The sequence below is a fragment of the Vicugna pacos genome, chromosome 5 (genome assembly GCF_048564905.1).
Source record: "Vicugna pacos chromosome 5, VicPac4, whole genome shotgun sequence".
Classification (NCBI taxonomy): Eukaryota; Metazoa; Chordata; class Mammalia; order Artiodactyla; family Camelidae; genus Vicugna; species Vicugna pacos.
In genome coordinates, this window is record NC_132991.1 from 80,082,690 (window position 1) to 80,106,043 (window position 23,354).

The following is a 23,354-nucleotide window of genomic DNA, read 5'->3' on the forward strand; positions in this document are numbered from 1 at the left end:
CGCTCCTAAATACCTCTGATTTCCCTTGTGGCTTGGTCACCCAAGAAGTGTGCAACTATATTTTCAGCCTGTGACATTTTAGTATAATCTGTAATCCTTAGTTATTTGCTCTCAACTTGCCTTAGTCAAGGTATCAGGAGATACTAATGTTTGTGTCTTTAGTGCTACAATTTAGGGAAACACTCATGCCTGCACCATCCAGACCCTTCATCGTTTTCTAGGCTCTCACTCTAATTACTTGTGAGGCTGCCACTTCCCATGTCTGCCCTTAGAGACAGTCCTGCTTAAAGGCAGATAAGGAAGCAGAAGAAAGGTATGGGGTCCTCTCAAGGCTAACTCCAAAGCTGGGAATCACAGAACGTCCTGAATGAAACCAGAGATCTTCTGGTCCGATTCTCCATTTTCGAGATGAGAAGATGGAAGCCAGTGAGGATAAAGAGTTCGTCTGGATTTAGGCCCGGCCCCTCACCTCTCTCAGCATCCACTCCTGAGTATGCTGACTTTATTCTCTACCTTGGACACCTCTGAGTTCCAGACCTAGTATCCAACTTCCTCTTGACAACTCCTCTTGGTTGTCTCATAGACATCTTGAATTTGGCCAAAACCAAACTCTTCACTCTAAAAATCTGTTCCTCACTAGGGTATCTCCTTTCAGCAAGTGGCACTACATATTCCCAGTAGCTCAAACTAGGAATCCAGTACATTTTTCATCCATCCCTTTCTCTTACTTCCCAGACCCAATCCCCAGCAAGTCCCATTGATTCTGCCTCCAAAATGTAAATTAAATCCATTCACTACTCTGTATTTCCACTGCCCTCTTTGCAGGTCCGGGCCACCATCTGTCATCATCTCATGAATGAAAGAGGAAACTTGGCTACAATTGAGGAGTTTGGTAGGAGGCACAGCTGTGTCTTCCAGCTCCAGATTTGGGTATTTTCCATTGTCTATATTCAGACCACAGGGGAGTGGTCTGGTCTCTCTGGAAAGCTCTCCAGGGGGCACAGGGGTCTTTGCCTTCCTTTTTGAGGGTCTGGGCTTCTGCAGGCTTGGAAATGCCCAGCCCCACATGGGGCTTCTGCAAAGCCAGTTGAGTAGAGGGTGGTGTAAGGAAGTGAACAGAGCTCCAGGCTATGGGATTCCCTCTCAGATCCAGGAAGCCCATTCCTCTGCCTCTAGGCTGAATGGCTGGAAGCCCCTGCCCAGAAATCCAAGGACTTCTAACTGATGAGAAATTTCAGAACTGTGAAATGTTTGGGAAAATACTATATGCCCCTCTTGGATATTTCCAATGTGCATTTTCAGAGCAAAAGGAACCTGATTCTCTCCAATTAATAAAGAAAATCCTATAGCTTTGTGAGGATTCACATTCCAGCTTTTCATGCTTAGAAAGATACCTTTCTTGGATCAGTGGTTTTCAAACTATGACTGAGACCCACTAGTAAGCAGGTCATGAAACCAATTTAGCAGGTCATGCCCAACATTTAAAAAATGGAACAGAATAAAATAAAAAAGGAAACATCAGAGTACTTTGCATGTGGTGGTGGCTGTATTGATTTGTGATACTTATGTTTCAGTTGTACGTGTATGTATGTACTGGGTTATTCTCCAAATGTATTAGTGTGGTTCGTGGTCAAAGGTAGAAGAACCCTGTGCTAGAGGAAGGAACCCCCGGCTTTTGCATGGGAATGAGGCCTGGCAGAGGACTAAGCACCAGTGCTGGGAAATTAAAGCCTCTCGCCTTGGGTCTTTTCCAGTTGCCTAATCTTGGGATTCAGCCTGCAACCCCACCTCTTAGAGTGAGGGCTTCTGGAGGGCAGGGTCCTTGTCATCCTGTCAAAGGCTGATGCAGATACACAGAGATCAACACTTAAGGCTCTTAGTGACCAGGACAATGCAGACCACTGACCTGCCTCGGGGGAAGTGTGTCGCCGATGGGGACAGGGATGAACTGATGGCTGGTGGAGGTGAAGTGCACGTACTTCTGCTCCAGCTTCACTGTCACACCTATGAAATTTAGCTGGAAATAGAAAGCCCAGAGTAGCATCTTTCCCTGGGAGAAACTGAAGTATCCAGCAGAGGGATCTGGACCCCAGCTCCTCGGGGAGGATGGTTCCCTGCCCTTCTCTCTCGGTTTTCCAGGACAGGACCAGGGCTGAGGCTTACCAGGATCTCCCGGCCATGGGACACCTTGAAGAGCACAGGGAGGCGATCAGTGCCAATGAACAGGTGGCTGGAAGGGAGGAGACAGTCTGAAATGAGTTATTGAGCCCTGGTGCAAGCAGAACAAAAGGTTATGGCACGCCTGTGGTTTGGAGGTGACTGATCCCTGGAGAACATGGAAACCCAGTCCAGGAATGGGGTAAAAGGAAAAGTAAATCTCTCTTGCAGGTGAGGGAGGCAGGGCTCTCCCAGGATGGTGGCCACTCAGGGTACCCTGGAGTCACACAGGGCAAGGACAGGCTCCTCCAGAAGCCAGGGGGAAGGGGGTCTCCAGGACTAGAAGTGCAGGGCGGGCAATCGGGGGAGCACCTGTATTTCAATTCCACAATCTGCTCTTGCCCAGGATTCAGGCTCCCAGCCTTGGGGCTGATGGAGAATATGCAATTGTCCTGCACGCGCATTTGGTGCAGCTCGGTGCAGTCAAACTCTGCCTGCTCTGCCCACAGCTCCAGGTCAATCTGCTGGTCACTTGGGAAGAGTAAGGCCCTGGAAGCAGAGTGCAAAGCAGAAGGGGGTGGAGCTTTTCAGTCAGAACAGAAGCAAGGCTCTGAGTCTCTGAAGGGATGGATGGAGATTTCCTTCATACCTCCCCTACTCATCCGCAAGCTGTCCCAAGCATGGCTGAGCAAATACGACAGTTGCAGATTCTCGTAACAGCCCCCAACCCCAGGAACAGAAGCAGGGTTCTGGTGACTCAATGGAAAGTGGAGATTGAGGCTCCCTTTGTGAGTGCCAGGGGTTGAGGGGCTGTTTGTATATGTGGGTCACTTTAAGCTGGGCACTGATCCTGGAAGGGTTTGTGAGACAAAGCTCTTAGGAAGAGCTTGAGAAAGTCTAGGAATGCCAGTGGCACCAACCAGCCCCATTCGCCCTCAGAGGAGGGTGTCCAGGGCTGGCACTCCTGAGTCCAAAGCAAGGATGGGCACAGAATTAGTGCAATGTCTGGTGCTGTAGTAAAGCAGATACTGTATGCTAAATAGTGCCCAAACAAGTGACACAGGGGTCCCAAGGTATAAATCTGGAAAGGAGGATCTCTCCACTCTCAGAGTGTTGGCACAGAACTGGCCTCAAACTCAGCAGAGGATATGAACAGGGAACAGCCAGAAGGGAAAAAGATAATGATAAACACATCTAAAAAGACTCAGTGAGAATTGGGGAAATGAAAATCAGAACCCCCTCAAATCAATCTTAAATATTTTCACATCTGAATTGTGAAAAATAGTTACATCCAATACAGATAAGTTTAGAAAGAACAGACACCCTTGAACATAGGTAGGGAGAGAAGGAATTGCTACCACCTTTTGTTGGAGGAATTTTGACAGCATCTATTAGAATAAAAAGTACACAGATTTAAAAAAAAATGCCCTTTGACTCAGAAATCATATATTGGGGAAGTAAGCTGCAGGAATAAATGTATGCATGTGGATGCATGTGTCTGTGTGCATGCATGCACACTCACACTCCCACAAGGATGTTTACTACAACTTCCTTCATAGTGGCAAAAATAAAAAATAAAAAGCACTGGAAACAACCCATGTCATCTAATAAAGGAGTGGTTTAAAAATATAAGGGCCCCAAAAACCCCAAAAAAGTAAGGGCCATTCAAATCATGGAGTATGTTACATGTAGCTGTTACAAAGAATAGGTTAGATCTATACGTTCCAATCACTATTGATCTGAAGGGAGTGTTATTGATATAAGGGCCCCAAAAACCCCAAAAAAGTAAGGGCCATTCAAATCATGGAGTATGTTACATGTAGCTGTTACAAAGAATAGGTTAGATCTATACGTTCCAATCACTATTGATCTGAAGGGAGTGTTATTGACACAATGTTGCGTGAAAATGTTATTGTCAAGATGCTGAGCAGAGTGTAATATGTATAATATCATGCCATTATGGTAAAAAAGAAAAAGAAAAAGAAAGGGAAATAGAAACAGAATAACCCTGTAGCTGTATCCATGTGTCTGAGCCTTGTATGAGGGTGAGAGAGGAAGCATGCATGTGTCAAGACTGAAGAAGGAAGAAGGAGCTGGGGAGTTTTGTACTCTTCTTCCATTACCCTGGTATTGTTTGACTTGTTACAAGTGAATAAAGCACTTTTTATCTGATCAGCAATAAAATGAGATCTTGCTGCTTTGGGGTAGTCTGGATAGTTTCAACACTTCTGTTACCCTGGCCACCCTCACCCAGTCTACCTCCAAATAATCCCAGCCCCCTCCTCTTCCCTGCCAGTCCTCCGATGTGGGCCCCCATCAGGGGACTGCAGAAGCCTCCCAACCTATCCCCCTGCCTCCAGCCACTAATCCTCTCTCCACACCCATGGCCCCAATCCAGACCAGAGTACAGATCTCGAAAGTAGATCATGTCTTTGCCCCCATCCCAGCTTACATCCCGTTGAGGCCCTAAGAAAGAAGTCCAAACTTTCAGAAGGAAAAGTCCAGGGCCCTGCATGTCTCGGCTCCTGCCCACCTCATCAACGCTGCAGCCAAGCTATGCCCTTTTCTCTTACCCATGTCAGCGCCTTTGCAGCCTCTCTGCCTCTTCTTCTTGGGATGAAGGTCTAGCTCAGCTGTATCTGCCTCCAGAGAGCCTTTCTGACATGCCCCCTCCCGCCACCACTTCTAAAACAGAGATGCTGCATATGCGTCTTTCACAGCACACGTCACCCTGCACCAAAAGTCTGCTACGCCCCACCTGGAGGACAGGGCCTGGGCTCGCCTGTATTTCTGTTCTGAAGAGTGGTTCTGGGGTCTGCATCTAGGAAGCCCCCAGTCCATATGTAGTCAATGACTTAATGAGTGCGTGAGAGAAAGGTGACGTTAACCAGCGTTTCCGATGCCTGTGAGGGATCATGCCTTAAATGCATGGCCCTGCATCTCCCTGGGCCAAGGCAGAGGCATCAGAGGAGGCTTGGAGGGGATGGAGCAGCGGTACAGCTCCCAGGTCCAGTGATGCACTCCCCCCTCACTTGGGGTTCTCCGTCCTGACTGCTGCTGCCTCCAGGCCAAGTCCACACTCCCTGGTTCTTACTGGTCTTGGCAGGAATAAAACCTTCAGTCTGTTCTTTATGAGTTCAGCAGAGACCAACTAGAATTTTCAAAAATAGCCTTCTAAGAAATTGAAAGGAAACACAACAACACAAAAAGCCTAGGAGAGTCAGGCCTTCCAAGGAAGGTTCCCTGTGTTTGGAATCCGGGAAGAAGCACGGACTGCCTTCCTGAACCTCAAATGATCTCCTGGTGGACGGGCCCAGCTCACTGGGCACTCTGCCTGGCTTTCCTCCCGCCCCGGTTTCCAGCAAACTGGACCCTCTCCACAGACAGCGTGAGCTGGCTTGCTCCTATACAAACACACAAGCACACACAACACCAAAATACGCTGTTCCAGGCCAGGACACAGGCCAATGCCGCTTTTCCTGCCCCTACTCTTGAGCCCTGTAGGACCTGGCTCCCAGCCACTCAAACAGCCCAGTGAATGGCAGATCCAGAGCTCAAGGCGGGCCCTGCGCCTTCCCTTCCAGGCCACTGCCTGCCAAGCTTCCCAGTCACTCAGGGCCAGGAGCCCTCAGTTACTCACAGTCCCTGCCCTTCTCAGACAGGAGCTGCCTAGTAAGCCAGCCCCTCCAGCATCCTCCACCACAGGGAAGGGCAGGACAACCTGGAGAGTAAGTGGCAGCCATTGTATCCCTGACGATGCAGCCCCCGCCCCAGCCACCCTCACACGTCACAAGCATTGGCTCAGGTAGGAAGGTTACTGAGATCACAGATGTGCCTGCCTGCCTATTTTACTCTCATCCGCCCACTGCCATGCCCAGGCCGGGCTCCTGGCTCTCTTTCCCAAGCCTGACCCAGATGGGGACCCTTCTTCCTCACCTCCGTCTAGCCAAGCAAAGTTGGAAGTCATCAAAAGGAAGTTTACTAGGAAACCAAGGGGCGTGGCATGGAAACAGGATGCTTACTGGGCACCAGTTTGGGGTCCCACTGGGAGGAAAGCCAAGCACAGGAAAGGCCCAGCTTGGCGGGCCCAGGTCTCCAAGCTTGGGACCCACGTGACTGGGGGAGTGCAGCCTGCCCTCTGGCCAGCCTCCACCCTTCTTGCAGCCCCACGCAGCTTTGGTCAGCCTTGTCATCTACCTGACACTGGCACTGTGACAGCAGAGCCCAGTCCTTCCCTGCCAGAGACCCTCAGCTCGCCCCCATGCAGACCTGGCCCCTGCTGGGCTGGGGCTCTGTCAGGGGTACCTTGAAGCCTTCTTGCTAATTGGTGTAGGCAGGGGGTCTGGAGTTGGACAAATCTGGATGTGAACCCAGCTCTACCTCTAATGGCTGAGTGCTCTTGCCTGAGTCCTTAGCCTCCCACCTGTGAAATTATCAGCAGAGGAGGATTTTTCTCCCCAGGGTTGGTGGGGGCTTGGAGGAGAAAAGGCTCGTAAAGCACAGTGGCTAGCGTGCAGCAGATGTGCAATGGCTACTTCTCATTCATTAAGCCCTTAGGATGACTCTGCCCGTCTCCACCAGGGTGATCCACCACTTCTAAGCCTATGGATGCATCTCAGCGAGTGACAGGTCCTGCTGGGTGACCCCAGTCCCACCCTGGCCTCCACATCCCATCAATGGGGTGGGGACACACTTCAGACACCGGGCAATTAGGCCCACCACCAGCAAGAGAAATCTAACACCTGTCTTCTGGGCCTCCCAGCACCACACCCCCATACCAGTCGAGGGGTACCACTCCGCTGTTCTTCAGGGCCAGGAGCACCACAGAGGGTGGGGCATCTACCGGTGCTGCCCCAAAATTGAAGTTGAGCTTCAGAGGGGTGAAAACAGGGGGGATCTGGCTGGTGCTGTGTGAAGAAGAGAAAGTTTCAGTGACAGGGTTGGGGACAGGATGGGGCCCTCCCAGGGGTGGCTGGCTTGGCATCCATCTCCCTACAGGTGGGAATTGGAAAATCTGGGACTCAGGGGCAGGGGTGGGTCAGCATTTCAGACCTCAAGTCAATCCTTGCCTTCTCCAGGCCCCTCTGGGAAAAAGCAAGAACTGGGGAGGAGATGGGGTGTCCCTTCTTGGATAGGGCCTCCTGGTGCTGGGGGCATGGGCCGGAAGCTCCAAGGACATTCCCAGACAGGTCCTGCCTCTCCCCCAGGCCCTCACCTGTGCCTGGTGGGCACCTTGTAGGTGAGTTCCCAGGGGGTGGGGTCTTGCTGCAAGTAAGTGTTGAGCAGGTTCAGGGAGAAGAGGTGCCACAGGTGCTTCCGGGTGATGCCCTTGGCACTGCCCATGGAGCAGATATCCAGGATGGAGAGCAGGGGGTACACAGCCATAAGGGAGACGTGACACAGCTCCTGCTTCTCCCCAACCCTGTTATCTGAGGGGAAGGGATGTGGGAGAGAGGAGTGGCTCACCTTCCAGCTCCCTTGGGGCGAGGTGTACAGGCTGAGGGTGCAGGGGTCCAGAGCAACTTGCCCCGGAACATTTGTCAGGAGCAGCAGATGTCCCCCAGGCTCTGGGATGCTTCCAACAACAGCCAAATCTTGTCTGATACTTTCTACATACCAGGTACTGTCCTAAGTGCTTTGCACAAACCACTGTATTGAATGTGCACTGTTATTTGTTTTCAGTCAAACTAATACTAGCAGCTTTATTGAGAGACAATCTATATTCCATAAAATCAACCCCTCGAACGCAAACAATTCAGTGATTTGTTTTGTGTATGCAGAGTTACGCAACCATTACCACTAATTTTAGAACATTTTTCATGCCCTGGAAGAGAAATCCAGTACCAAGTAGCTGTCACTCCCCATTTGCCCCTCTCCCTACCTCTGGCAACTACTAATCTACTTTCTCTCTCTGTAGATTTGCCTATTCTGAATGTTTCACATAAAACTAACCCTTGTATGGAAGTATACAATGTATGGTTTTTTGTGGCCAGCTCCTTTTACTTGGCACAATGTTTTCACGTTTTGCCCAGATGGTAACATATAGCAATACTTTTTTTTTTAACCTTTATTACTCCCATTTTACAGATGTGGAAACTGAGGCATGGGGAGGTTAAACAACTTGCTGAGATTACATGGTTAAGAAGTGCTCAGGCCAGGATCCAGTTCCAAGGAATCTGGCTCAAGTCCACACTCTTAGCCAATCTCCTGTGCAGCCCTGGCCTCCTGGAGCAGGCGGCCCTGGAGCAGATTGGTAACAACCTCATTTTATGAAAGAGGAAGCTGAGGCCCAGGGCAGCTGAGGATTTGTCTAAGTTTCCACAGTAAATCAACACTGCTCTCAACTCTTCACGTGGAGTCCTCCACAGCTCAGGCCCACACATACGGACACCCACACAGGCAGATGTGATTGGTATGAGGCATACACACCAGACACACAAAAGCACACCCTGGCATGCTCACACCCACTCTGCTTGCTCTGTCTGGATCCTCAACATCCTCCCACCCCACATCCTGCTCACACAGCCCTCCCTCTTTCCTTCCTGGCCCTGACTCTTCGGGCCAGGTGGTCCAGGTACCTCTGTGGGAGAGGAGAGAGTAACTGATGGTCCAGGAGTACTGGGACGGGTGTTTGGGACAGGCGGTCAGGCAGATGGTATCCTCAGAGCGGGGTGGCATGCTCCCCTCTGTGCGGTCCAGCTGCAGAGCTGCTCAGGGATGACCGGGTCCAGCCAAGGGCAGAGGAGGCCCTCAGTGCAGGCCAGAGAGGCTTGGCCTTTCCTCTTGTTCCATCCCAGATACCCTCCCCCGGCCAGCATGGTGCTGGTTAGAGAGCAGGCCTTGAGCCAGGAAATAGGGAATCGAGTCCTTTCTCCAGACCAAGACAGTGGGGACATACCTTTGTGTCACTGGCACCTGCTAAGCACTTTGTTCCACCCAGTAGCCCTCAAGGTAGAAGCTACCAGTAGCCCCATTTTACAGATGAGGGAGCTGAGCTCAGAGAGGACCCACCAATGCCACACATCTAGGAAGTGGAACCACCAAGTTTTAATCCCTGCTCTGCCTGCCCCAAACCATGGTCTGATTAACCAGTCTTAACCAGCGCCCCTCAATGCCTGCTTCCCGGCCACAATCCCGCCCAGGCCTAAGTACCGAGGGGGCTGTTGCCAACAACCTCAGGGCTGTTCTGCTCCAGGAGCAGGCGATAATAGAGGGTGCAGTTGCCATCATTCAGAAGCACCAGCATCCTGGACTGCTTGCTGTTCACCAACACGTTCCCAAAGTCCAGCTCCTTTTCCTTTGCCTGAGGGCCAGAGTCAGCCAGCGAGGAGTTGGGGGCTGTCCCAGGCCCATGGCCCTGGTTTCCTCACTCCTGGCCTCAGAATCCCCAAGGAAGGGCAGGTCTAGGGGTGGAGGCTGGGGGACCAGAAGACTCCCATCGCCTGCCTTCTTGGAGTCAGATACCCCAGGGCCTTCCCTCCCACTTATGCTCTGGACCCCTGGCCCCCACTCCCACCCACCAGGGTCCCCCCACTCACGGAGAGGCTGCTGGTGATGCCCACACCCACCAGCCGGAGCATGTAGCGGGTGGTGGCAGGGGGCTTGGTGTCTGGGGGCAGGCCGGCTTCCCAGACCCACATCCCCACTCGGAACAGGTACTTGGTCTCCTCCAGAGGGCTGAAGGTCCACGTCAGCGTCTGGGATCACAGAAGTTATCCCTGCATGGGGGTCTCTGGGAACCCCTGCCCAGGCTCTTGGCCATCTGAGGTCCCACTGCAGCATCTCAAGCTATGGTAACCCTTTCTGAGTGTTTCCCTGTGCCAGGCACTTATATACATCATGCATTGTGTTCTCTCCCTAACCCCCTCAATTCTTTATCCTCACAAGGTAAGTGGTATTATTTTAATGCCTCATTGTCTAATGAGAAACTGGAGACTCAGAGAAGTGGGGGTAACCTGCCCAAGGGCACACAGCTGATGAGGGTGCTTGGTGGAAGCTGGGGTGGGAACTCTTGAGGCTGACTCCAGAGTCTACGTGGTCTCTCAGCTTGCAGTTTACTACCCCGGGTTCTTACAGACACTGTGTCCTGGTGGGCCTTGGCCCAAGTTTTGTCTCTCCAACTAGTCTATAAGGCCCTAAACCAAGGATGAGGGTCTGATAGTTTGGGTCCCAGCCCATGCCCTCCCTTCTAGGGACCTACTGCTGGGGTCTCTAGGAGTCTTCTTCCTCATTCCTTAATAATAGTCACCCATTTGACCCCAATTTCAGCTGCTCCACACCACCTCCCAGTGATCTCACAACTTTGGGGACCATGGATGGAGAGTGGATTCGCCCCAGGCTCTGACATTAGAAACCTTGGTGCAAATCCCAGTTCTGCACTTCCTAATGCAGAGTCTTAGTAAATGGCTTTTTTCTCCTCTAAGTCTCAATTCTTCTTTGCACTATGGGGGTATGATGATGATAACAATCATATCTACTCATAAGGTAGGAAGGCTGGAAGAAATGACTGAATTAAATGGGAGGGTACATACAGTAAGCCTGACCCCTGATAGGCATGACTAAGAGGTGATGGTGAAGGTGAAGATGAAGGGTACCCTTCCCTCCAGCCCTTGGCAGTGTGGCAGGGCACTCACAAGGCTCTCATTGGGCTGGATAATCCCCTTGGTTGGCTGGACAGCAAGCATCTTTCGGTGCTGCTGGGAGACCCTCCAGTCAAACTCCAGGGGCAGACGCGAGGGGTTGCGGAAGGTGAAGAGGCTGGTGGAGGAGCAGCCCACCCAGGTGGGCTTGAAGAAGACGCTTTTACTGGTGTCCAGCTTCAGCTGCAGTGGCTCCTCCCGGCTCTGCATGCTCACCTCCTGAGGTCAGAGAAGGGAGGACAGTGCCCTGAACTTACCCTGCAGCCCTGGCTCCCCCAGATGTCCAGGAAGCCACAGGTGGGCAGCTTTTCCCCCTTGGAGGGAGCAGCAAAAGGCCCTCTGCCAGCTGGGCATGGGCAGCTTCTGTCAAAGGCAGAGTATGGATGACTGGCCCAGGAGATAGTTCCTGAAAAGAACTCAGGGACTGAGAGAGGATGTGCAGACCATTTCATGGGCCAGACATAGTTCCAACACCCTGGACCCTTTCCCTGGCCTGGCCCCAAACACCTTCTACCACCTGCAGACATGAGTCTTGTGTTGCCCCCACTCCTTCCTTTGGGACATCTATACCCCTTTTCTTGTCCCAGATCCCATATGGTAGACAGGCAGGGCCCTGAGGGTAGCTGTTCCCAGATGTGGCCAAGGGGTCTTCTCCCTGCTATGCCACTTCCTAGAGGAGGAACAGCCCCTTGGCTAGCCTTAGAGACTAGCCCCAGAATGTGACTTTGAAAAGGGGGACCAGACGATGGTCCCCTCCCAGGGACCCAGTCCCCTACTCCTGCCTCATACCTTCAGATACTGGGGGCAAAAATTGAACTGCAAGTAGAAAATGTGCTGCTTCCAGGAATTGCCCTTGGGGTAGGTACAGATGAGGAAGATCTGGTGGGCCCCAGGGGCCACGAGGCCTGAGCTGGGCCGCAGGGAGATGTCCGAGCTGCTTTTGGGGGCCAGGTTGAAGGTCAGCAGCATGGAGCTTTTGTTGATCAGGAGTAAGCTGCGATAGGAGGGTTCACTGGGGGACACTGCAGGAAATAGCTGGGATGGGAGAGAAGAGGGACCCGTGCTCAGATTTATGCACTCCCCCTTTCCCCATACATACAGTCAGGTAAGTCTCTGTGTGCTTCGGTGGAGTCGTCTCCAAGGAGATCGCAGATGCCTCTGTGCAACCAAAAAATGCTTTAATCCCCCAGAGACCTCCAGACCGGGAGATGGTGTGGCCACAGGAACAGGCCCTGGGAAACTCAGGCCCCTAAGACTGCCCCCATCAAGGTTCTTTCATTTTAGGGTGCCCTCAAATCATCCTTTGGAGAACCCAGTTGCACTGGGAATATATCTGGAGGAAACTCTAATTTGAAAAGATACATGCGCCCCAATATTCATAGCAGCACTATTTACAATAAAAGACATGGAAGCAACCTAAATGTCCATCAACAGATGACTAGACAAAAAAATTATGGTCAGAGATCCTGGTCTAGAAGCTCTGGGGTAAGCAACGCTTTCTAGATGATTCTCATGCCAGTAGCTGAGGGGAACCCCACTTTGAGAAAGGAAAGCCCCAGCAATCCCAGCTGCCAAACATTCCTAAAGCATCTAAGGTGTGGCCAGCACCAGAGCTGAGCTGGTGACAAAACACAAGGCTGAAATCACTGAGCCAGGTGCCCCATCCTGCTGGGGCAATGAGCACATGTGCATGAGTCGGGGTGGAAGAGGGGCAGAGGTGGCTTGGGACACAGGGGCCCAGAATCTGCTGGACTGCTGTAAAGGCCACAAACCACTGGGAGGAATTAGCCAAGGGTAAGGGGCGGGGGGGTGGTCAGTGAGAAGGGAACCCTAAGCAGTCAGGATGGATTCAGAAAGGGTCACCCTTCAGCAGAAGTGTAACTAGTGGAGGAGGGGCAAGATTGTCCCCAAGCACAATATCGAAAAGTAGCACCTTTCCAGCAATATGAGGCATGAGGGTAAGTGCAGACGGATGAAAAACCTGCAATGGTAACAGAAGCCGGGAAGAGACTTCGAAGGAGAAACCAGAATTGGAAGTTGGCCATCTGGCTCCAGGATCTGTGTTTTTAAACCTTGTGTCATCCTGGTGCTTAAGTCAGATGGGGCCTCCAAGGGAGAAGCCTGGGAATTATGACTCCCTGAGGATTGGGTTAAGCCAAGGGGCTGGCTCTGCGACTCTGCAGGTCTGGATAATCCCCAAGGGCAGGGGCTCACGGGGTGGGTGGTTGTATCCCCAGCAGGAACTCAGTAAACACGGCAAATGAAGGAGCTGGAGAATTTCAAACCTGAGTGTTAGAGGATTGGGGAGAATTTCAGATGGAGCAGATGGGAGCCAGTAGTCCAAGCCCCAGATTCTCCTCACTCGCAGTGTCGTGGCCAAGGAGAGAGTCCTTGACGGGTACAGAGCCCCAGGGGCTGGTGGTGGGGAGGTTGGGATGGCCAGGGAGGGTGCTGGACAAGTTTCTGAGACCATTGGAGACAGGAGAAGGGTATGCAGGCCTTGGCAGAGGCCAGGCTGCCCTGTCCCACCTCCCACTGCTGCTGGGGCCATGCTCACCTTGGGGGCGTCCAGGGAATATTGAGGGATGTGGTGCTCCAAGGCAGCAGAATAGCTGTGGCCCCGCGCCCGGAGTGTCAGGCACCAGGATGGGCACACGGTGCAGTCCTCTTCGATGTTGTTATAGCTCCGCAGGACCTGCAGGAGGGCCGGACCCACGGACAAGCTGAGTCCTGTGTCCGACCTGTGGTGCACCCTGGCTTGCCACCCCGCACTGTATTGCAGGAGTCCTACATGGGGCACAGAAGGCAGAGGCCCCCTGGGAAGACAGCGCGGACAACAGCAGTCATAACAGTCCCTCCCGCTGTGTGCCAGGCTCTGCACCAAACACTCAGCAAACACAGGCTCTGTAATCCTCGCAGCAGGATGAGGGTGGGGCTGGGATGTGAAAGCAGCATTCATTCTGCAGGAATGTGCCCAGAGAAGCACTGGCCAATAGAAATATAATGCAGGCCACAAGTGTGAGCCGCAAACATCACTTTAAATGTTCTAGTAGCCACATCGACAAAGTGAAACATGTAAAATTACTTTCAATAATACATTTTATTTAACCCAGTAGACCCCAAATCTTTTCATTTCAACATATAATCAATATATAAGTGATGCGTGAGGCATCTTGCATTCTTTTCATGCTAAGTTTTGGAAATCAGCAGGTCTCATCCACTTACAGCCCATCTTAGTTGGGACTAGACACAGTTCAAGTGCTCAGCGGCCACATGTGGGTGGTTGGTGTAACAAACAGCGAAGGGCTTGAGCCTATAACTTAAAAGTCTGATGGGCTCATCAAAGACAGGTGTCCACAGCCTCATTCCAACAAACCTCCATGTCCCCCGAATGCCAAGATATTAGAGGCAACTGAAGACTCAGCTTTGGAAAAACTTCTTAAAAGTTTGGATGTGATTCTAAGTTTATAGATAAAAAGACCGGGGCTCAGAGACATTAAGGAGCATGCCCAAGGTCACATAGCTGGTAAGGGCTCTAATCTTGACTGCATGGCTCTGCTCTTCCCTCCACTGGGAGAGAACAGGGAAGGCAGAAGGGAGGGAAAGGGCAGGACTGACTGGAGATGAGGAGGGACTTTGAGGCTGGCTGGGACTGCCAGTTCCCTGATCATAGGAAGTTGTGCTAGAAGCCCCTTCCCTAATAGCCGGTGCCCCTGACTCCATCCTCCAGGCCTTAGTTTCTGCCCACCACTCCTTTAGAGGGACCACTTTCTACCTCAGGAACTAGACAGAAGCCAGGAGCCCCAGGAAACTACTCCCTGTGCACTAAAATTTTCCAAGGGGCTTGAGCTCCCCTAAGTCCTCCCTCCAGGGAGGGTGGGAGGCACATGTGAGTGAGACATAACCAGATGGGCCAGGAAGCCCCTCAGCCAAGGCAGGCCACAAGCCTGGGAGAAGACAAACCACCCAGCATGCAGTCTAGCCCAGAAGACAAGGAGGAGAGGGAGCAGAACCTGGGACAGAGAGGCTGGATCCTCCATTACACCTATCACCCACTCCAACCCCACACCCTGCCATACAGTCCCCAAGGCAGAGAACCCACATTCCCTGTCTCATCTGCCCGCACACACCTTATAGACAGCAAAGGCTTCGAGCTCCACGGTGTAGAGGCAGTTGGGGTAAGGCGGCTGGAAGTGCAGGCGCATGGCCATGGACTTGAGTGGGGGCACATCGCAGGTGTTGGGGGTCACCCAGAAGGGGCAGTCAGACCTGCATGTCCAGGCCACAGTGATCTTGCCATTGGTGTGGTTCATCAGGCACAGGGGGACAGGGTTGGGGTCCTCGGGCTTGGGACAGGCACCAAAATCCACCTCAACAGGCTCAATGCTGACGGGCGGGGGGAAGATGGCCATGTCGTTGGTACCGTCGAAGAAGTACTCGGTCATGGGGGGGATGAGGGGATACTGTGGGGCTGGTGTGTCCTCCAGGTCCTGCATGGGGAGAGATGGGTGGGCAGGGGCCCAGCTGTCATTCCTCTTGCTGTCCCTCATCTTCGTGCTCTTTGCTGGAAAAGGCTACAAGAGCTCCACACATATCACCCCCGACTACTAAAAGTGCCCCCAGGGCTCTGGAGCACAGGATGCCCAAGAATGCTAGAGAAGAGGGCATGAAGCTGGGGAAGGCAGCCTGCCCCTGGGGACCCCAGAGGGGCCCAGCGAACCTCAACGGGAATCATCAGGGCTCCATTCTTATCCTGCTCCAGCTTCTTCTCCCTCAGCATCGTGCCCAGGATGTCGGGGGGGTAGAGCGTCAGGCCCCGCACCAGGTGTGTGCGGTACCAAGCGAGGTGCTGAGGCCTCAGGATGGCTGGCTTGGTGCTGTCCGAGTGGCAGGTCCCAATCAGGTCCAGGAACAGTGGGTCCTGTGACATTTGTCTGTGTGAGGCTAGATTTCGGCCTCTACTCGCCACCTTAGCCACGGACCAGCTGGTCAGGGCACAATTTGTAACACCTTCTCCAGGGGCCTGGGTTGGGGTCATCACTTCAAGGCTCTCTGCCCCACACCTGCTGCGTGGGGTGAGGTCCAATCCCCTTACCCCAGCCCATTAGCAGCAGCAGCAGTGGTAAAGTCTGCCCTGGCAGCAGTCAGGGCCAGACTGGCCCACTCAGCCCCAAAGTTCCAGAAGTTCCAGAATTTTGGGGACTGAGCACCAAGCATTGTCTTCATCACTGGGCATCAGACTGGGCCCTTCCTCACCTCTCCCCGACAGCTCACCTGATGGTGGATGAGACAGGCCACCCGCCGAAAGCAGATAATGGGGTGAGTGGGCTGGAAGGCACAGTGTAGGGTCATGCGGGCCTTGCCCACCAGGGTCCCGACGGCAGGTCTGATGCTGAAGACGCTCTCCTGACAGTCAATGGCGAACTGGAAGTGAGCGGTGCAGTCCGACTTGTTCTCAATCCACAGGCACTGCTCCGAGCGCTCTCCAAGGTTGACCCAGCTGAAGTCGACGCAGTAGTGCTGCAGGGACACATCAGGACCTGGGCACAGGAGATGGGGCCCTGTGAGTGGGCCTTGCCACCTGGGTGGGGCTGGGGTATCAGCTTCCCCGAGGATGTCTCAGAAAGGGTACCACTGATGGGAGGTGGCACTGCCTGGAGACAGAAGACTGGATTGGAAAAGCCCAGAGCCCCAGAGGCCTGAGAAGACCTCCAGGTCACCACGTTAGCATGGCAACATTATCTCCAAGTGTCCGTAACTGATTCCTCACTGAGCCCACCAGGGGGCAGCAGATACCCAGGCTGAGGGCAGGAAGGCGCTGGACTCTTTAGGAGCGGGCACTTGCCAACCATAGGCATGGGCTGCTTCTGTCTCCAGAGGGAGTGCAGGGTCCTAGGGTTGCCAGTACCTCTACAGAAACCAACAACTTTGAGCAGGGTTTGGGAGGCACAGCCAGAGGTCATGATGGACAAGTAGTCCACAGTCCTGACGTCCAGGGTCTCTGGGTGGAAGAACACTGACACACATTTCTTTTCTCCCGGGGGCACGATGCCATGGGCCGTCGGGCACGAGAAGACCTGGTCTTTGGCCAGCATGTCTGGAGCCACTTCAATCCTGAAGGGGGCGCTTACCTGTGGGGCCAGGTGGAGGCGGGAGGGGTCAGGTCACAGGGTGAGGCAGTCTGTCTCAAAGTGCCCAGCCGAGGGGGTGAGGGCACCTGGTGTCCCACCTGTGCCCCACTTGTCAACTCTGATCATGGAGCGAGGCTGACACCCTCAGGAGGAAGGAACGGGCCAAACCAGGTGCTCTGCATTGGGACCGCCCAGAGGGGGCACCTTTTTCTTTTCCCAAAGGTATCATAAAAGCTAGCTGTATCCTGGCACCAGGATAAACTTAGGGCTGCTCTTGGAGTTGCTCTGGGGGCCAAGGGATATCCCAGCCCAGCTCCCAGCTGAGAGGAGAGGGGACCCCTGTTGACACCTGAGTGTATCAACAGACAAGGGTTACGTGGGGCTTGTAGCATTCTGTACAGGGGGTGGGTTTTAAGAGCACCTGGCCCTGTGGTCCCTGCCCCCACCTCCCTTATATGCACAGGACGCATACCACTGACGGGTTATACAGCTTGATTTGCCTTTCAGCGGTGCAGCCCACAGCAACAGAGCCAAAGTGCAACACTTTCTGGAAGCCCTCGACATCCTGGTCCTCTGGGCGCTTCTGCTTTATGCTCACCAGCAGCTGTGCGCATTTAGCTGGGGCAGGGATGGGGTGGTTTGGGGAGAAACCCACCAGGAGGGTCTCTGTGGCCCCAGCTAAATAGCCCTCAAAGAAGACAGGTGTCTCCAGGGAAACACCAGTCTGTGACACCAAAGAAAGAAAAGAAAAGGCAAAGCCTGCAGGGCTCGGGGGAGGGCAGGAGGCTGGAGGAGGTCCCCTGTGGGCCAGGCCAGGGTGGGTTGCAGGCCGGAGCAGGGGCACACTGAAGCTTTGAGACCCAGGGAGGTGCAGCAGGGGGACTCTGGGGACAGGTGAGAGGCCGGGCCTCACCCACAGCCTGCAGCCGGATGCTGATCTTCTGCTTGCTGCCCTCCCCGTACCAGCACGTGGCCTGAACTTCATAGATGACAGCCAGAATTGGGTGAAAGGTCACCTTGATCTGGCAGGCCTGGCCTGGCTCCAGCAGCCCCGTGGTGGGCAGCATCTGAAAGGGGCTGGGGGACTCCCAGGTGAAGAAGGTGGGAAGGTCCCTGGAGGGAGTGGGCAGGTCAGAGCCACTGGGCTCACTCTGACCACTGCCCCTGCTTTAGAAAGGCGGAGACGCCCCCTTGAACCCCCTACCCACTTTCACCACCAGACATGCCAGTCTCTCCTGCTCCCAGGGACCCTCCTCACAGTTTTCACCCCTCCCACCTCTGAGCCTCCACCACTCCCCTCACCCCACGTTGTCCAGGCAGAACCAGGCCTCGGCCATGTACCCCATGGCACACATGGGCAACTGCAGGGACGGTGGGCAGATCAGATTGTGGCAAGGCAGGGTGGCCCTCAGTTCCACACAGAACATCCCCTCTGCTTTCTCAAACCACAGCTGGTCCGTGTACTCCTTCTGCAGTGTGGGGGCGGGGAGGCAGAGGCGTTCGCTGATCAGTGGCACCTGGGTGGTACTCAAGGACTACTCACTTCATCCTGTCCGGCCCTTGGCCATCCCCTCAACACAACCGCTGAGGGCTGGGTTGGGCCATGGTCCTCCATCTCAGTCTCTGAAGAGGGTCAGTTACCTGTTCTCCAGCACTGTCTTGATCTCAGAGATATGGGACCTCTTTTGTGAGGAACAGAATATTTGGGGGAACATTTCTGAGAACAGGAAAAGGCCAAGGAATCCAGGGCTTTCTGATGGCCAACACAGTAACATAGGCTTCCTCCACCAACGTGCAACTGGGAAGCCCCTGTATCTAATGAGTTTAGGGTCTAAGCCTCTCCAGGGCTTTCCAATCTAGAGTTTTGGCTACAGCCAGTGGGATATGAGTGTGGTAGGGCAGCTCCTTGCTGCTCTGCCCTGTCTCCTGCTCCAAGGTGCCTGTGATCCTCCCTGCCCTCCACTCATGGTGACCGACCTTACCTCCTCCAGAGGCCGGAATATGATGGGGAGTGAGAGGGTTATGCCTGGGCTCAGGAAGATGGGCTGCGGGATGACCGTGAAGAAGAACTTGGTCTTGGGGGGCCTGTGGGAGAGAGCCAGGGGATAAGCACTTGAGGTTTAGAAAACTAGAAGGGGCAGAAAGATTAGGGAAGACCCTGGAAAGCCAAGCAGGCTTGAGTCCGTGGGACTGTGGAAGGGGAAACGCAGGGGTTCTGTCCCTGGAGGACCTGTCTCCCTCATCCTGTCCCTTTTCTTGCAGACCTTCACTCCATGTGTCACAGCACTGGATGAAAAGATATGGGGCAAGAGGAGCAGCACCTGTACCTCAGGGGCACATGGTGGTCAGTAGGGCCTGGGATGGGGAAGGCTGCTCTGATTTAACCACATCCCTGAGCCCTTAGTTGGGGGAAACCAAAGCTATGAATGGAGATTCCAGGGACGCCTTTCCAAGCAGAGACCTCAGCAGAACTGTAGAGTTCCAAGGTGGGTCAAAACTAGAGATACTGCAGACTTCAAAAATACTAATAAGAAGATGATATTGTCGAAAACTCTGTACCAATAATTGTTAAAGTTTAGATAAAATAAATACATTCCTAATTATAATTGACCAAAACTGACTCAAGAATTATACAATAAATTTTACAGTCACCCTACCTAAAATTATCCTAAAAATTGAAGACATAGTCAAAAATCTTCCCACAAAGGAGACAGAGCCGATGGCTTCACAGCAGGCTGAACCACGCATTCAATAATTCTAGCCTTATCTTCCCAGTAACAGAACACAAACATTCACCAACATATTCTATGAATCCATCATGTTATTATCAAAACCTGGCAGTTATGAGAAAAAAGGGAAATTACAGGCCAGTATCACCCATAAACAAAATATTGGTGAAAAGAATTTAGCAATGTGTATAGAAAGAATACTCTATTGTGACCAAGCTGGGCTTATTCTAGGAATACACAGTTGATTTAACATAGAAAACCAATTAATGTATTCACCATACTAACAAATTAAGAGAAAAAAATCAAATGGTCATCTCAATAAAGAAAAATATTAAATAAACTTCAACATATGTTTAAGAGAAAAACCCTAAGCTACCTAGGAATAAGAGAGAACTTCCTTAACCTGATAAAGTCTAAAAAAAAAAAAATACAGGAAGCATACAAATTAATGGTGAAACACTAGAATCTTTCACGTTGAGACCCTGAACAAAACAAGGACGCCTTCTACAACCACTTCTGTTCAGCACTTTCCTTTTCCACAGTGCAATAAGAAAAGACAAAGAAAGAAAGGATACAAGGATTTGAAGGAAGAAAAAAATGCCATTTTCATACAAGATATGAATGTGCACATGGAAAAAAGAATTAACAAATACATTATTAGAATTAATGAGAGAATTTACCAAGGTTGCTGGACACAAAGTTATGGAAAAAAATTCATATTTTTAGAAATGACTTTCTAAAATACTAGCAACAAGCAGAAAATGAAACAACTTTAAAAGATCTCACACTTAGCATCATCAAAAATATAAAATACTTGCGAAAAACTCTAAAGATGTGTAAGACATCTATGGAGAAAATTTTACATTTTATTGCAAGACAGGAAAAAAGGCCTAAGGAAATACAGATACACCATGTTCCTGAAAGACTCAATTTGTAATGGTCAATTTTCCCCAAATTGATTTATAGGTTCAACTAAATCCCAATCAAAATCTCAAAAATTGTTTATGTGTATGTGTGATAAGCTGATTTGAAGGTATGTGTGAAAGTTCAGAGCCAAGGATAGCTAAGAAAATCTTGAATAAGAAAGATGTCGGAGAACTTACATTACAAGATAATCAAGATCTATTCAAGATGATATTGGTCCAGGGAGAGACAAGTAGAGCAGGGAGACAGAACAGAGTTCAGAAATGTATCCATATATATATATGTGAACAAGATACACATCAGGAGTGGGGAGATCATCAGGGAAAGTATGAACTTTTCAATGAATGGTGTTGGGACAATTGGACATTTGTTGAGGGAAAAAAATGTTACCAGATCCCTACTTCAAACCGTTCACAAATATCAATTCCATAAAGATAAAAGACAAACATGAAAGGCAAAATTACAACATCTTTAGAAGATACTATAGGAGACTATCTTCATGACCTAGGCAAGGGTAGAGAAGAACTTAAGCAAGATTTTAAAAAAGTATCAAACACCAGAGAAAAAGATTGGTACATTTGATTCCTTCGAAATTAAGAACTTCTTTTCTTCAAAAGGCATGACAGAGGAAACGACAAGTCACAAGTAAAAGAAGATACTCACAACACATAACTGACAAAGAATTAGTACCCATGATAAGAACTTCTGTTAAAAAAAAGACAGTCTAACAAAGAAGACATAATAGATCTCTAACAGGCAGATGAAAAGATGCTCAATATTGCTAATCTTTAGAGAAATGCAAATCAAAACAACAATGAGATATTACCTCACACCCATCAGAATGGCTATCATCAAAAAGTCTACAAATAAAAAGTGTTAGGAAGGATGTGGAGAAAAGGGAACCCTTGTATGCTATTGGTGGGAATGTAAATTGGTGCAGCCATCATGGAAAACGGTATGGGAGCTTCTCAAAAAACTAAAAATAAAACTACCATATGACCCAGCAATTTCACACCTGGATGTATATTCGAAAAAAAGAAAAACACTAATTGGAAAAGATAACATGCACCCCAATGTTCATAGCATCACTAAAGTTACTGAAGCAACCCAAGTGTCCATTACAGACAAATGGCTATATATCTACATACAGATATGTGCACGCACACACACACACAATATAATATTACTCAGCCATAAAAAAAATGAAATTCATCCATTTGCAACAACATGGATGGACAGAGAGAATATTATGCTTACAGAAATAAGTCAGACAGAGAAAGACAAATACTGTATGATACCACTTATACGTGGAACCTAAAAAATAAAACAAATGAATGTGTATAGCAAAACAGAAACAGACTCACAGGTATAGAAAACAAACTAGTGATTAAGCGGTTACCAATGGGATAAAGGAAGGCAGGAGGGGTAAGATATGAGTGTGGGATTAAGAGATACAAACTACTATGTGTAAAAGAGATAAGCAACAAGGATATATTGGATATATAGGATAAGCACAGGGAATTATAGACATTATCTTGTAATAACTTTTAATGAAGCATAATCTATTAAAACACTGAATCACTACACTGTACACCTGAAACTAATATAATATTGTAAATCAATTTTTAAAACTTTAAAAAGACAATCTAATAGAAAAATGGACACAGACGTAAACATGAATGTCACAAAATGGCCAGTAACAGACAAAAAGATACTCATCTGTATTAGTAATCAGAGAAATGTAAATTAAAACCACAACTAATTACTACTATTGGCAAAATTTTTAAACCTTGACAATAGCAATTGTTGGTAAAGATATAGAGAAATGGGAATGCTCATATGTGGCTGGTGGGAATGTAAATGGATACAAGTACTTTGGAAAATAGTTTGGCTTTATCTACAAAAAGCAAACATGTACATGTTCTAAGTCACAGTAATTCTACTCTTATGTATCTATCCTAGAAAAACTCGAACTTGTGCAGTAGGAGATCTATACATTAATGTTGATAACAGTCCCAATGTAGAAACAAACCAAACATTCTTCAAAAGAATGGACGAATACATAGAAGCATACATTGGAATATTATACTGTGATGAAAAAGGATGAACTATATCTGCATGTGGATGAGCCTTACAAACATAATTGAACAAAATAAAAGAGTAGCTAAAGTATACCATATTATCCTGCTTATATAAAGTTCATAAGAAGGTAAAATTAAACTGTATCGTTTATGGATGTAAACGTAAGTGGTAAATTCTTCTGAGAAAAGTAAGAAAATCATTATCATGAAAGTCAGGCTAATGGTTACCTTTATGGGTGGGGAAGGTATTCCAAGAAGGGAGGGACACTTAAGGGAGAAGGTGAGCTTCAGACACTGTTATTATTCCATTATTTAATCTGGTCACACTAGTTCCACTTTCAACAATTATGCAAACTGTACATATTTCATACACTCTTCTAGTTTTATATGACATTAAAAAAAATTTAAGAATGTCTGCTTTGGGGACTTGAGGGCTCAGGAGCTTGGTCCCTGATCCCTCATATTAATACCTGTACTTTATCTTCTGGATTTTCAAGGACAGATTTTTCAGAACCAGGTTCTTGGTGATCTCTTTTCCCAGCTCCCAGCCTTTCCACTGTAGCTTCTCAGCCACCTCGATGCCCCAGATGACCCTCTTCTTCACTTTTTCTTGTTTCTTGGAGAAGCACACCTGAGTGTCCATGGAGATGTCAGGCTGTTCAGTTGTCAGGGAGAAGGGGGAGAAGAAAGTGG

At 50.2% G+C, this 23,354-nt stretch overlaps 1 protein-coding gene and 1 long non-coding RNA gene across 11 annotated transcripts in view; one reads left to right on the forward strand and one right to left on the reverse strand.

Moving 5' to 3' along the window:
- The window catches only part of CFAP65 (cilia and flagella associated protein 65), a 34,695-nt gene that overhangs the window by 7,040 nt on the left and 4,301 nt on the right, over positions 1 to 23,354 (reverse strand). For 6 of the 10 annotated variants that reach the window (XM_072961678.1, XM_072961677.1, XM_072961673.1 and 3 more), the window contains 20 exons: positions 23,132 to 23,316; positions 18,910 to 19,012; positions 18,230 to 18,396; positions 17,841 to 18,040; positions 17,400 to 17,545; positions 16,705 to 16,927; positions 16,071 to 16,336; positions 15,517 to 15,717; positions 14,927 to 15,286; positions 13,354 to 13,491; positions 11,586 to 11,831; positions 10,791 to 11,015; positions 9,696 to 9,854; positions 9,310 to 9,460; positions 8,736 to 8,864; positions 7,373 to 7,586; positions 6,936 to 7,064; positions 2,530 to 2,706; positions 2,164 to 2,230; positions 1,907 to 2,017 (listed from right to left, as the gene is read on the reverse strand). In XM_072961678.1, the coding sequence (XP_072817779.1) occupies positions 1,907 to 2,017; positions 2,164 to 2,230; positions 2,530 to 2,706; positions 6,936 to 7,064; positions 7,373 to 7,586; positions 8,736 to 8,864; positions 9,310 to 9,460; positions 9,696 to 9,854; positions 10,791 to 11,015; positions 11,586 to 11,831; positions 13,354 to 13,491; positions 14,927 to 15,286; positions 15,517 to 15,717; positions 16,071 to 16,336; positions 16,705 to 16,927; positions 17,400 to 17,545; positions 17,841 to 18,040; positions 18,230 to 18,396; positions 18,910 to 19,012; positions 23,132 to 23,304 (3,585 nt within the window). In that variant the 5' untranslated portion in view covers positions 23,305 to 23,316. Of the gene's footprint in view, positions 1 to 1,906; positions 2,018 to 2,163; positions 2,231 to 2,529; positions 2,707 to 6,935; positions 7,065 to 7,372; positions 7,587 to 8,735; positions 8,865 to 9,309; positions 9,461 to 9,695; positions 9,855 to 10,790; positions 11,016 to 11,585; positions 11,832 to 13,353; positions 13,492 to 14,926; positions 15,287 to 15,516; positions 15,718 to 16,070; positions 16,337 to 16,704; positions 16,928 to 17,399; positions 17,546 to 17,840; positions 18,041 to 18,229; positions 18,397 to 18,904; positions 19,013 to 23,131; positions 23,317 to 23,354 lie in introns of those variants that run through there. The other 4 variants (XM_072961680.1, XM_072961676.1, XM_072961679.1 and 1 more) reach the window with 4 other exon arrangements.
- LOC140696473 (uncharacterized) lies at positions 16,044 to 19,537 on the forward strand. The gene is made up of 2 exons (XR_012072874.1): positions 16,044 to 16,115; positions 19,190 to 19,537. It is a non-coding gene; the product is annotated as an uncharacterized lncRNA (long non-coding RNA).